This window comes from Otolemur garnettii, unplaced genomic scaffold (genome assembly GCF_000181295.1).
Source record: "Otolemur garnettii isolate 467f Iridium unplaced genomic scaffold, OtoGar3 scaffold00123, whole genome shotgun sequence".
Classification (NCBI taxonomy): domain Eukaryota; kingdom Metazoa; phylum Chordata; class Mammalia; order Primates; family Galagidae; genus Otolemur; species Otolemur garnettii.
This window is the reverse complement of record NW_003852518.1, coordinates 5,754,906-5,768,784: the sequence shown is the minus strand read 5'-3', so window position 1 is coordinate 5,768,784 and position 13,879 is coordinate 5,754,906. Positions and strand designations below refer to the sequence as shown.

Below are 13,879 nucleotides of genomic sequence, written 5' to 3'. Positions count from 1 at the left end.
TCAGGTCTCGGGGGGCAGCAGCATATGGGGGCAGCATCTGCAGGTGGCTGCGTGCTCCGGTCTCGGGGGTGGGGGAGGCAGCAGCATATGGGGGCAGCATCTGTAGGTGGCTGCACGCTCAGTTTGGAAATTGCTGCATACCGCAGCTTCCAGGGCTCTGCTTTCTCAGGCCGTCTGTTGTCAGACATGTTCCTCCTTCCCAGGCTACTGCAGCCTTCCTTGTCCATTACGTTGGTCGAAGACAAGGATGCCTGGCTCTGCACCTGCTGCCTCCCCTGGGATACTCACCAAGTGGTGGTGTGTCCAGTGTCATCTTCTGCCTTCTGTTTCCACCATCTCTCTGGACAGCAGGCAGGGACCCAGGTCCAGCTCAGACCACTCCAGACATGTTGTCTGTCTGCCCAGCCCTGGACGGACTGGGATTAGGAACAGACATGTCTGCTGCCCTGGCTCAGGCCTGCATCTCAGCCGCCTCCTGGATTGTGTCCCTTCTCTCTCAGCACTCTGCCATGACCCCTGCGGACTCTGGTCCTTCATCTGTGCTCCTGTGGCCTGGCCCCTCCAGCCCATTCCTGGTGGGACACACCCCGATACTGGGCCTGTCCTGTCTTAGGTGGACATCAAACTAAGCCTGGCCCAACCCATCTGTCATAGTTGTCTCTGGCATCCAAGCTTGTGCCTCATCTGTCCATGTCTGTCCCACCATCCCTCATACACAGGAGCTCTCTGCAGACCAATGTTGAGCCTGGACAGCACCTCCAGACTGACCAAAACCCCATCTTCTCAGGTTCCACTTCTGACCTCTGGGAAGGCGTTGTGGTAGGGTTAAGGGGAAGGTGGGGGAAGCAAACTCAAGGGCCTGGGCCTGTGCTGTTTTGATGTTGCCCCTCTGTGGCTATCTGCCCTCCAGATTGAGATCCTTGCTGCTGCCTTAAGATTAGTGAAAACAAGCCCCAAACCAAGAGAATAGCGTTTCTGCCATTGGAGACATCAGAGGGTGACTAAGAGCACAGAACTGTGGTCTCCGTGGTGGTGCCAGGCAGGGTATGTGTCTGGGACTCAGGGAATGTGTTTGCCCACCACTGCCCCCAGCCACAGGTCACCCCCTCTACCCACACCTCCAGACCCAGCCTACTCGATCCTCAGTTCCTGATGGAGCCAAAGGAGTTGGGTGGGAATGTGCATTCTGTGTCTGTGTCCTTGGAGCAGATCTGTGAGCAAACCTATCTGAAATTCTGAAGAGTGGCTTACAGATGCTCTCTGGTGGTCTCAGAAAACCTGAGTCCTTGTTTTAGGGTCTGCTGGCGGCTCAGCCACTGGGTGGCAGTGTCGTGCAAGGGTCCAGCCGGGCAGTGGTGGAGTGGGGATGGTTGGGCAGAAGGGGGTGTGAGGAGAAGAGAGGCGAAAAGGAAAAGGGCTATTTTTCTTTCTTTCTTTTTTTCTTGAGACAGAGTCCCACTATATCACCTTCAGTAGAGTGCCATGGCGTCACAGCTCACAGCAACCTCAAACTCGGGCTTAAGCAATTCTCTTGTCTCAGCCTCCCAAGTAGCTGGGACTACAGGCATCCACCACAACACCTGGCTCTTTTTTTGTTGTAGTTGTCACTGTTGCTTAGTAGACCCGGGCCTGGTTGGAACCTGCCAGCTCCCGTGTATGCGGCTAGTGCCCTAACCCATGAGCTTTGGGTGCCAAGCCAGGGAGGGGGCTATTAAAGAAAATTATTTGATGACACCTAAAACCTGAGTCAGACTTGATTCAGTCAGATTTGTACGAGGTATAGGAATCATGGCAATGGGGTCTCGCAGTGGGGGCGAGATTGGGCCCAACTCCAAATGCAGGAGGAACTTACAGCCAAGGACCTGCGTGAGGTATGGATGGAAAATCACTAGAAGGTAACCTGAGGAGTGAGGGGATTCTGGCTGAGCCTGCCTAGCATGGCTGCTTGCTAAATCCAGGCCAAGGTGAGCAGACAGTGCCTCGTATGTTAAATGGGGGAGGATGAAGAACTCAGTTAGATGTTGAGGGTGATCAGGTATTGTGGGGGTCTCTTGCTAAAATGACTTAGCAGGACTCTCCATAAGACTGGATTTTCAAAAGCCTAACTAAAGTTGGTAAAGCAGAGAAACTTTGTCATGACCCCCACATCTGATGCCTTGGGGTGTGTTGGTTCCACCCCTCATCCCGCAACCTAGATGTCCACTGGGGGTTTGATCTCTTACCCTGCAGCCAGGGCGGCCGAACCTGGGTCATGTCCAACCTGATGGGCCCCAGGAGCCCCTCTCATTAATACCCCAAAGATAAGCTTCCATAATCAATCCCAATGCAATTATACCTGTTAAATTTCTTCTCTCAACATTTTTCTGCTTATAGAAGTAATTTGTTGTGGAAAATATGGAGAAATACAAAAATACGTAAAAGAGAAAATAAAAAGCATTTCTGTTTAATCCTCACAAAACTGTCCCTTTTTGTTCCTTCCAGTTTAAGTGTGTCTTTAAAATTTTTAATAAACTTGATTGGAGATACAAAAGCCATTTGATAACTTCTTCACTTGCCAGTATATCATAAGCATTTCCTTACAATTGAATAATTTCTCAAAACATATGATGTTTTAGTCATTGTATAGATTTCTAGCCTAAACAAAGACCATTTACATAATAAATCTTCATTGATATTTAGGTCAATATTTTTTTTTTAAACAAAGCAAGTCATGTGCACCGTTTTACTTTATGAAGAAAAGAAAGGGGCCATGCCATTGTCTGCCCCGGCCACCATGGTGGCACTTCTCTATTGTAGTATCCTAAAGCTTATCTTTGGGGTATTGAAAGCACATTTGTCCCTCTAATAAGTTCCCCCAGGAGCCCCCAACTGTCTCTGTTTTTAAATGCTGTGGGGTTTTTTTTTTTTTTTTGGTCCTTCTCTTCATACTTAGATATCTAAGCTTATTTATAAATAAAATAAACATCTGCACATGATACAAAAACTCTCCAAAATCTCTACCACTTATGTTTCTTTCCAGGTATCAATTTATGTATATAAATACATACCGGAAAGCAAATGCAGGTATGAGTTTATCATGTTGTCCTACACACTCTTTTCACTCAGTCACTGGCTCTAGAAATCTCAGGGGCACAAACAGATTCCTGTCGTGTCTGAGTGGCCGGTTGGCCTCCACCTGCCGGCACAAGATGTGGCTTCACCACTGGTTGGTTGGTAGCTGGGACTTTATTTCTAGTAGTTGTTTTCATGTTCACTGATGCTGTGAACATCTTTTTTAACAAAAATTTTAGCACATGTTACAAGGATAGCCTGGGGGTACTTCTTTGTAGTGAAATTTCTGGGTTAAATGGTATGTTTATTTTAATTTGGAGTAGCTATTGTCAAATTTTCCTCTCCCAAGCATTTGCTGTACTCACTCCCACAGCCTCCTGCCTGCCGACACTGCGCGTCACCAGGAAGCTTGATGTTGGGTCTTTTTCTGGATAGATTTCTGATCTACCCAGGGTCTCTTCCACCCTCTCTTCTGGGCTTTTTGTTTAAAGATGGCTAGGAATTTTTTTAAAGCATAATTTCTACTATATGAATTTATCAAGAAAACAGTGTCAGGTCATTTGGTTTATATTTACTGAAACTGATTACAGTAACTTTCTGCATAATTCTCTTGAATTTTCGTGACCTATAATAATATGTATTTTAGATAGTGATAATTTTATTTCCTCGTTTCTATCTATATTACAATAGAGGTGGGCATTCTTTTGGGGGTTTGGCTTTAATAAAGTTTTTTTTCTTTTTTTTTTAACCACTAATTTTGATGTTTTGGGTTAGAGGTAATAGTATATACCTAATGATTTCAAGAAAGTAGCCCATGTGGGTTAGCATCTGCATATTTTTCTTTTAATGTGAAGTAGATGTTTAATTTTAGAAGAGAACTGTGAGTGTCCTTTAAATGCTCAGCCTGGTGGTTTTTTCTTCTGACTGTTAATGTGATAAATGATGTTACTGAATCCTCCAGTGTTTCTTTGGCATTGTGAGAGCTTTGACCTTACAACCCAACCTTGTGACCTTGGGCTGCTCCTGGTACAATTTTAGATATGTATTCATCATCTGTTCACTGAGGGACAGCCACCCCTCCTCTGTCACCTACCCATTGTACTGGCTACTCTTATGTCTCCAAGTTATAGAACAGAACTGTGATTTATAATTGTGGAGGAGAAGCAGTAACCTGAGACATAACAGGGGAGCTGACAGGCGGAGGGTTCAGGAAGTGTGGCTGACCTGAGGGGTAACCTGTGTCCCTCAGGCCTGACGTGGAGGAAGATCAGTATACATTAGCCCTGACAAGAAGGTGGACCTTTGTCCATCAGTCCCTGACCTGAGAGAGAAACTGAGTCTGTCAGGCCTGTCCAAAGGCTGGACACGTGTTCATCAGCCCTGACCTGCCAAAGGAACCATGTCCATTAGCCCTAACTGTGAATCCATGTCCATCAATCCTTGACCTGAGGGAGAACCTGAGTCTTTCAGGTCTGACCTAAGGCTGGACATGTGTTCGTCAGCCCTGACCTGAAGGAGAACCCGGGTCCATTAGCCCTGACCTCAGGAGGGCCTATATTCATCAGCCCTTCAACCTAAGCCTCAGATGTCTGACCAGTGAATAATTGACATTGACCCCTGGTCTTCTGAGCAAGGCCGATCTCAGGCTGATTCCCAGTGACCGTGAGTGGGGGACTCAAGATAGGAGCTGCTCATCTGGGATGTAGCCTGAATGGTCACAGCAGAGATTCACCCGGGTGGGGTTTCTGGGCATGGCTTATCATCTCCAGCCTCAGGAGTAGATTATCTCCTTTCCTCAGTGTCTCCAGGAAAGACGTTGTTGGCCCTAGGACAGAGTTTTCCCCTTGGGTGTGGGATTTTTTTTTTTTTTAACCTACAATCAATCCTCCACTAAGCCACTGATGGCCCAGTTCTGAGCCACCATAGAAGAGGAATCATACAGCATATGATCTTTGGAAATGGCTTTTTCTTCACTCAGCGTTCATGCCCTTGAGATCCGTCTAAGTTGTCGACTGTTCCTTCCTTTATATTGCTGAATAGTCCTTCGTGGTATGGAAGGTTACATCACCTGTTGAACATTTTTGTGGTTTCCTGTTTTTAACTGTTGTGAGTAAAACAGCTTTAAACATAGATGTACAGATTTTTGTGTACACATAAATTTTAATTTTTCTGGGAGAAATGCCCTTGTATATATGGGTCATATTTCATTTTGTAAGAGAAACCACTGAACTGATTCCCAGAGTGGCTGTATGATTTTACCTTCCCGTCCGCAATGTGGAAGAGACCCAGTTCTTTCACCTCCTCATGAGCATTTGGTATTATCTGTTTTAAAAAAAATGCTAGCAGGGCTAGTAAGTACCGGTGATACCTCACTGTGACTCTATTTTTGCATTTCACTGATGGCTAAAGATGCTGACTGTCTTTTCGTGTGTTAATTTTCATCCATGCGTTCTCTTGTTCTTTGGTGAAATGTCCCTTTGGGTCTTTGCCTGTTTTCTAATGGGATTATTTGATTTTTTTTATACTGTTCTCTTTTGAGAGTTCTTGATATATTTTTGACATGATTCTTTAGTCAGATATGTGGCTTTCCAAATATTACCTCCCAGTCTGTAGCTTTTCTTTTCATCAATTGAACCGGATCAGTCAACGAACTTATTTTTTTCAATTTTGAAGACATCCAATTTATTGATTTTTTTGTTTTATGAATTATATTTTTAGTGTCACATCTTAAGAACTTTTTAAGTAGCCTCAAGTACTAAAGATTTTCACATACATTTTCTTCTAAGAGTCTTATAATTTTATGTTTGATAGGTAAATGTTTGCTTCTTTTTGAGTTAATTTTTTATAAGGATTTAGGCTAGGTTTCACTTTATTTTTGCTTATAGAATATCCAGTTGCTCTAGCACCATTTGTTGAAAATCTGTTCTTTCATTGAATTGTTTTTGCATTGTTGTCAAAAATCAGTTGTGCATACGTATGTGAGGGTATTTACTGGGTTTCCTATTCTGCTCCATTGATCTAGTACTGTCTGTCTGTCTGCCAGCACCATACTCTTGATTAATACAGTTATATAATAAATCTTAGAATTAGGTAGAATAATTCTTCTTTTATCCCTTTTCAGAAAAATGAGCACTAGCCCCTTTCCCTCTCCATTTAATAATAGATACGCTTGTTTATCCACAAAGAAATCCTGCTAGGTTTTTGATAATTATATTAAACCCATATATGGGTAGAATTAATGTCTTTACTATGTTAAGTTTTCCAATCCGTGAACATGGTATGCATGCCTTTCCATTCATTTAGATCTTCTGTGATTCCTTTCATCAGCAGTCTGTGGTCGTCACCATAGGAGTCCTGGTCATGTTTTGCTAGCTTTACTCCTTTAATTTCATTTTTCTCAGTGATTACAAATGGCATTGTATTTTAATATAGGTATTCTTGTTTTTATTGCTAGCATAAATACCATATTTTATTTTTTATGTTTGTCGTATATCCTGTGACCTTGTAGAACTCACTTATTTATCCTAGAAGAGTTTTTTGTTTTTTTGTATGGTCCAAGATTTTCATGTAAACAATCATGTCATCTGAAAATAGGGACAGTTTTATATTTTTCTTTCCAATCTGTATGCCTTTATTTTTCTTGCTTTATTGCAGATGCTGGGGTCTGTAGTATAATGTGGAAGAAAAGTGGTGAGAGCAGATAACCCTGCCATATACCAGTGTTTTTCAACCTTTTTATCTAACAGCTCACTTAAACCTGTAGTTTAAGTGGCACACTTAAATTATGTTAATCGAAGAAAGATTAAAAAGAATAATATACTTAACTGTGCTTTGAAATTCTTTCAAAAATAATCTAATTAATGATCTTTAAAAATTTTTACAGCACGTCTAAGATCCTGTTACTGCACACCATTTGAAAATCACTGTCCTAGACTAGAGGGAAAGTGTTTAGTATTTTACCATCGAATATGCTGTTAGCCACAGGCATTTCATACATATTCTTTATCAAGTTGGGAAAATTTCCCTCAATTGCTATTACAGTTGTATGATAATTTTTATCATGAATATTGAATTTTGTCAATTTCTATATCAACTGACTTTTCTTTTTTAACCAATTAATCTGGTGGATTACATTGATGTTAAATATTTAATCAGCTTTGGGTCCTAGGATTAGCCATGGTGTATTTATATATCGCTGAATTTTATTTGCTAATTTTTTTTAAGAATTTTTGCGTCCGCATTCATGAGGAATATTGGCCTGTAGTTTTCCTTTTTTGTACTGTCTTTGTCTAGTCTGGGTATCAGGGTAATACTGACTTCATAAATAAACTGAGTCGAGAAGTGTGGCTTCCTCTTCTCTTTTCTGGAAGAGATTCAGCAGAATTAGTATTAGTTCCTTTTTAACCATGTGCTAGAATTATTCATTGAAACAATCTGGGCATGGAGTTTACCTTTTCAGGAATTTAAGATTAGGAAGTCAATTTCTGTACTATTTATATGGCTTGCCCAGTTTATTCTTTGTGTTAGGTGAGTTGTGGTAGTTATTTTTCAAAGAGCAGTTCATTTAATCTAAGTAGTCAAAGTTATGTGCATAGAGTTTATAGTATTCCTTCATTATCCCTTCAATGTCTGTTGAGTATAGAGGCAAACCATATCTCATTTATGACATTGTTAGTTTCTTTCTAATTCTGTTGGGTTTGCTAGAGATTAACTTTATTGACATTTTTAAAGAATCAGCTGTTTTATTGATTTTTCTCTTTTCTGTTATGTCAAATTCTTCTTTTGTCTTTACTATTTTCTTTCTACTATTAGCTTTGAGTTTAATTTCTTTTTTGTAGTTTATTAACATGGCACTTAAATTGTTGATTTGAGACTTTTTTGTGTAAATATTTAGTACTATTAATTTTCCTTTCATTACCACTTTATCTGTATTCTCCAGATTTTGATATGTTTTCATTTTCATATTTGGGTCATTGTTTTTCACTTTCCCTCGCGGCTTTCTCATTGACCATGGCTTACTTAGGAGTGCTGCAGGATATTTCTGTTATCTTACTGTTATTAATGTTAGTTTGGTACCATTTTGGTGTGAGAACACGTGTGTATAATTTAAATTTTTTAAAAGTTGTTGAGTTTTTGTTTTATGGCCAAAGATATGGTCTCTCTTATTAGATATTCTTGGGCACTTGGGAAAAAAAATCTGTTCTGCTTTTTTTCGTGGAGTATTCTGTTAATGTCAATTAGATCTTGTTTGATGGTGGTGTTCTGTTTATCTATATCTTGCCTATTTTTTGTCTAGCTTGATTTATTTTTGAGAGAAGGATATTGACATCTCTCACTACAATTGAGAATTTGACTATTTCTCCTTAAATTCTGTCAGTTTTGGCTTCTTATAATTTAAAACTCTATTATTTGATGCATACGCATTTAGGATTTCTATGTCTTTCTTTTGTATTGACCCTTTAACCATTATGTAAGGTCTCCTGTTCCTGGTAATTTTTCTTTGTTCTGATATCTACTTTTTCTGACATCAACACAGCCACTTGTACTTCCTGTATATTGATATTTGTGTGGTATGTTATTGCTGTTCTGTTAGTTTTAATCTACCTATATTATATAGCTGTGAGTTTCTTGTAGACAGCATATAGCTGGATTATACTTGTTAAATCATGTCTGTTAGTCTCTGTCTTTTAATTGGTATACTGAGACCATTTACACTTAAATGTAGTTATCAACATATTGATATGTTATTGATAAGTTTATTTAATTTGGTTTTGTTTGTTCCTTCTGTTTCCTTTTCCTATGTTGTTGTGCTTTATGGAAGCATTTTATAGAATTCCATTTTGATTTTTATATAGTTGCTTTGAGTGAGTCTTGTATAAAATTTTTAGTGCTTGCTCTAATATGTTATTTTATATAACATTACAATCTACTGATGTCAACATTTTAATAGTTTTAGTATAGAAAACTTACTTCCCTTTAAGTACCTTTATTTTTCCTTATGTATAGTATAAATGTCTTAAATATTTCCTATTTTCCCTCCACCTATTTAGAACTACAGTATATCAGATAAATTTATAATTTTTGGTTCAACCAGCAAGCACCATGTAGAAAACACAAGAGAAGAAGGAAGTATATCACCCATTTGCCCATATTTTTCTTCTTTTTCTTTCTTGTGCCCAACATGCCTTCTGTTACCATTTCCATTTTTGTTTAAGAACTTCAGTTGATTACAAATTCTTTCTACTTTTCTTATCTAAAAATTTTCCACTTTTGCTTTTATTACTGAAATATATTTTTCCTGAATATAGAATTCTGCATTGATACTGCTTTTCTTTGAGAAATTCCAAAATTCTTTCCCATTTATTTCTGGCCTCCATAGTTTGTGAGGAAAAAATTGTTGTCATTCTAATTGTTTTTTTTCCTCCTAAAAATCAAGTGTCACTTTTCTCATACTGCTTTCAATACTTTTTCTTTGCCCTTCATTTCAGAAGTTAGATTGTGATGTGTGCTGGCCTAATTTTTTTTTTTTTTTTTAAGAGACAAGAGTCTCACTTTGTCACCCTTGGTAGAGTGCTATGGCATCACAGCTCACAGCAACCTCCAGCTTTTGGGCTTAGGTAATTCTCTTGCCTCAGCCTCTTGAGTAGCTGGGACTACAGGTGCCCACCACAACGCCTGGCTATTTTTTTGTTGTTACAGTTTGGCTGGGGCCGGGTTTGAACCTGCCATCCTCGGTATATGGGGCCAGTCCCCTACTCACTGAACCACAGGCACCACCCTGGGCTAATTTTATTTTTAGTTTATTCTGCTTGAGATTTGCTCACTTACTTCAATCTGTAGATTGCCAGACTTGGAAAATTTTCTGCTATTATTTCTTCTAATATTTGTTCAGTCTCAGTTTTCCTTTTCCTTTTAAGACTCCAGTAACATGAATGAATGTTAAGTCTTCTATTTTTGTCCCTTAATTCCAGAGACTTTGTTTTTCAAATGTATTTTTTTAATTGTTCAAATTGGGTAAGATCTGTTATCTGTCTTCAAGTTCAAGAAGTCTTTCCTCTCTGTGCACTGCAGTCTGCAGTTGAGCCCATCCATTGGGGTCTTTATTTTGGTTTTTGTATGTTTCAGTTCTATAATTTATACATTCTATTTCTTTTCTTAGACTTTCTATAATTTGTTTCAAGCATGTTCATGATAACTTAAATGTTTTCATGATAAGTGCTTTAAAATTCTTATCAGATGACTTTAACAAATGTATCATCTTGATGTTTGTGTCTGTGGATTGTCTTTCTCATTTAAGTTGAGTTTTGGAGGGGCTTAATATGATGGGTGATTTATTTTTATTGTATCCTAGCTATTTTGGGTATTATGTAATGAGATTACAGATCTTACTGCATCTGTTTTAGCAGATTTCCTCAGACTTTACATTAGTTGGGTGGTGATTATTGGGGGTGAAATTCCAGGCTCCTTATTCACCCTCCAGCTGGGGGCCAAAGAAACCTTGTCATTCTTGAACAGATATGGAAATTCAGATTCCTTATTAGGCCTTCTCTGACAGCACAAGTCAGGGCTTATTGCTATCTAAAAGAGGTAAAAATCTTGACTTCCTATTCTGCTTTCTCTAGTCCTCCCTCACTGGGGTCTTGGGTGTGCTCCTCCTAGCCTAATGAGGGTAAAAACTTGAGAATGTGTACATGGCCTTTCCTGGCTTGAGTGGGGCTAGGGTTACAGATATTTTTCATAGTTTTTGGCTAAATACAGTGCTTACTGTCTGAAAGTTTTGTTTTGCTAGGTTGCCCCATTCTTGGTCTTTTGGCTAGAAAAACATGCTTTACTTGTGCCTTTAAAAAATTCTGCCTGTACCCAGTGGCATTTTCAGTTTGGTAGCTTCTTCAATTCCTACTCTGAGATAAACAAAGCAAAAGGAAAACTGCTTTAAACACACAGACTCACGGAAGCATGTGCGCGCGCGCGCGCGCACACACACACACAGTTTTTCTTTGACTCCTGGAGGCTTCAGAGGTTCCCTCTCTTCTTTCTATCTTTCACAGTCTTCTTACATTTATTATATAGGAATAAAAAAAAGTGTGCTTATTCTATATTTTCTGGAACCAAATGCATAGTCTCTTAAATATTCTCATTTTGTGCTCAAATATCTGAAATAACGGGGGGGGGGGCTGCTTATGAAGCACAGGTGATCAGATCGTTATGGTGGCTTTACATTAGAATCTAGTTTCCTGTTGGCAGATGGGTGCTTTCTTGTGTCTCTCACTTGATGGAAGCTGTGAGCAGATGCTCACTCTATTCCCATCAGCCGTGGCCACAGTGGAAGACTGATCAAGGCACTTTCCTTGGCACCATTGCTCCCTCTCAGAAGGACGTGGTTGGACGCCTGTTCTTCTACCTCTCAGGCATCTCTTTCTGCATGTGTTGGGCTTTTTACCAGTGCAGATGCCTGCTCGGTACTGCGTGCTGTTTTCACCACCACACTCTGTTAGATCCTGTTAAATCCCGTAACCCTTGCTGTGGGGCCATCACATACATGCAGCATAACCCCTATTATGGATGTGGGAGCCCCAATACTAACTACTGAGATAACTCACCCATGATCCCACTGCCAGCCAGAGCAGAGCCTGCCCTCAGCCTGTGGTGGATGACACAGGCTGGAGAGGGACGACAAGTGCCTTTTGTCAGTAAGTGGAGAATTTGACGATATTTCTTTATTTCTATGATGGGCTACAGCGGAGGGCATTGAGAACAGCCTCAGAAAAGCTCAGAAACCGTTCATCCTTCTCTACCAACGTCGTCTACACCACCCCAGGCACTCGTGTCAACAGGTACATCAGCCGCCTCTTAGAAGCACGCCAGACAGAGCTGGAGATGGCGGACCTGAACTTCTTTACCCTGAAGTACAAACATGCTGAGCGGGAGCAAAAGGTCAGTGGCTCTGGTTTCAAGTCTTCCCGGCGCCGTCAGTGAAGGTGCTGCCTGTGCTGAGGAAGCCCTGACGGCGTGACTTCTCTCCACAGTACCACCAGCTTCAGGACGAGTATTTCACCAGCGCTGTTGTCCTTGCCCTCATCCTGGCTGCCTTATTTGGCCTTGTCTACCTTCTAATAATCCCACAGTACGTATGTTCATCAACAGGATGGGAAGGAAAACGAGAAGTCTAGGTTTGTGGGGTTGGTGACTATTTTCTTTTTTTGTGTTCAAGGTTCCCCTCCCACAGTTAATACCCCAGTGTGCCTGGTATTTAGGGAAGATGTTAGCCACCGAGCAAGTCTCCTTTTTGTCAGTTGATCATGCAGCAAGCCTTGATAGCAAACATGGGGCAGGTCACTTCCAATTTTTAGTTTACTCAATTCTTAGACATTGTATCTTTTCGGTTTTTCTATTCATACAACATACCCCATTGTCTTACTAGCTTTTGAAGAAAAAAAGTGCACCAAATAGGCTCATTGGTTTCTAAGTCTGTGTCATTTTCAGAAACATTAAAATAAGAGTGGGAAAATATAGTGATTTTAATAACATTTAAATATTGCATGAATCCATGTGAGTTTTGCAGCTTTGCCACCACAGTCTCCACTCATTCCTTTTCTTCCAGATGTATCTTTTCCTTAATAAAACATGTGGGAACAGTATCTTCCTTGAGTTTCCTAAATGTACCTGGAAGCCCCCACACCTGCTGAGGAGATGGAACCTCAGTCTCTGGTGCTCTGCATCCCACGCAGGCCACATGCTATGAACCCAACAGCTGTGATACCTGGATTTGGAAATCAAGCCTTTTATATTTTATTGAAATGTCCTTCCCAGACAAAGCCCAGCAGGAGGACAGTTCAGCAAAGTCTGGGCAACTCCTGTATTTCTATTGTGAGGAAAAGGGCTTGCAGAAAAGTCCTATGTCTCTCCACCCGGGCAAGATCTTGGGGGTGAGGGTGGTAGAAACAGGAAGGGTGGGCTCAGGAATGACCCCCTTACTGAGGAGCCCCAGATGCCTTTCCCAGGAAGAGAACCAGCAAGGCCAAGTCCCTAGAGACCTGAGTGCAGGCAGCTCAGAGAATGATGCTGCTACTTCCTGGGGGTTCAGGGGATGGTGGGGGGCTGCTTTCCAGGTACCTCCTGGGTCTTCCTCTCCTGGCACTTGCCTAGCTGTGACCCTCATGTCTTCTGTCCCCCAGGAGTGTGGCCGTCCTGCTCCTGCTAGTGTTCTGCATTTGTTTCCTGGTGGCCTGTGTCCTGTACCTGCACATCACCCGGGTCCAGGTATGTGGTGGCCTGTGTCCTTCACATGCATATTGCCTGTTCCAGGTCCTTGGGTGGTGTGTGTCCTGCACTTACACGTCACCTGGTCCGGCTGTGTGCCTCGGCCTTGGTGACCCTCTCTGCAGCACAGGTGGGACAGAGAAGGCAGCTCTGTACCCTCTCCCTCCAAGGCAGGAGGCATCTGCTCACGTAGCAGGTGCTCAGTAAGCCCCAGTTCTGCCAGGGGCCAAGTGTTCTTTGCAGAGCGTGCCTGGAGGCATAATGGGCTGGTGATCAGTATTGATTAAATAAACGAACACAAGATACTGATCCCTTTCTCCTGGAATGGGGAGTCCACAGGGGGACAGGAGAGAAATAGCTCTGTATGTTCATGTCCTGGACTGTTCCAAGTGGGCTGTCTACACTGTCCAGGCCCTGATGGTTTATCTGCTCTGCTCTCATGGACTTTGGAGCAAAGGCTTGAGCTTTATGGCCTTGTCCCGTTCATAGTTCACTGGAGAGGACTCTAGTCTTCCTTGTCCTGCATTCCTCTGTCACATTCTCAACCTTCATTTCCAATGCCTCATTT

At 41.5% G+C, this 13,879-nt stretch overlaps 1 protein-coding gene across 1 annotated transcript in view; it reads left to right on the top strand.

The window, feature by feature from the left end:
* Positions 1-13,879, top strand: part of ADCY1 (adenylate cyclase 1) — a 156,298-nt gene that overhangs the window by 99,144 nt on the left and 43,275 nt on the right. The window contains exons 9-11 of the mRNA XM_012810057.2: positions 11,791-11,985; positions 12,078-12,175; positions 13,227-13,311. Coding sequence (XP_012665511.1) covers positions 11,791-11,985; positions 12,078-12,175; positions 13,227-13,311 — 378 coding nt within the window. The remainder of the gene's footprint in view (positions 1-11,790; positions 11,986-12,077; positions 12,176-13,226; positions 13,312-13,879) is intronic.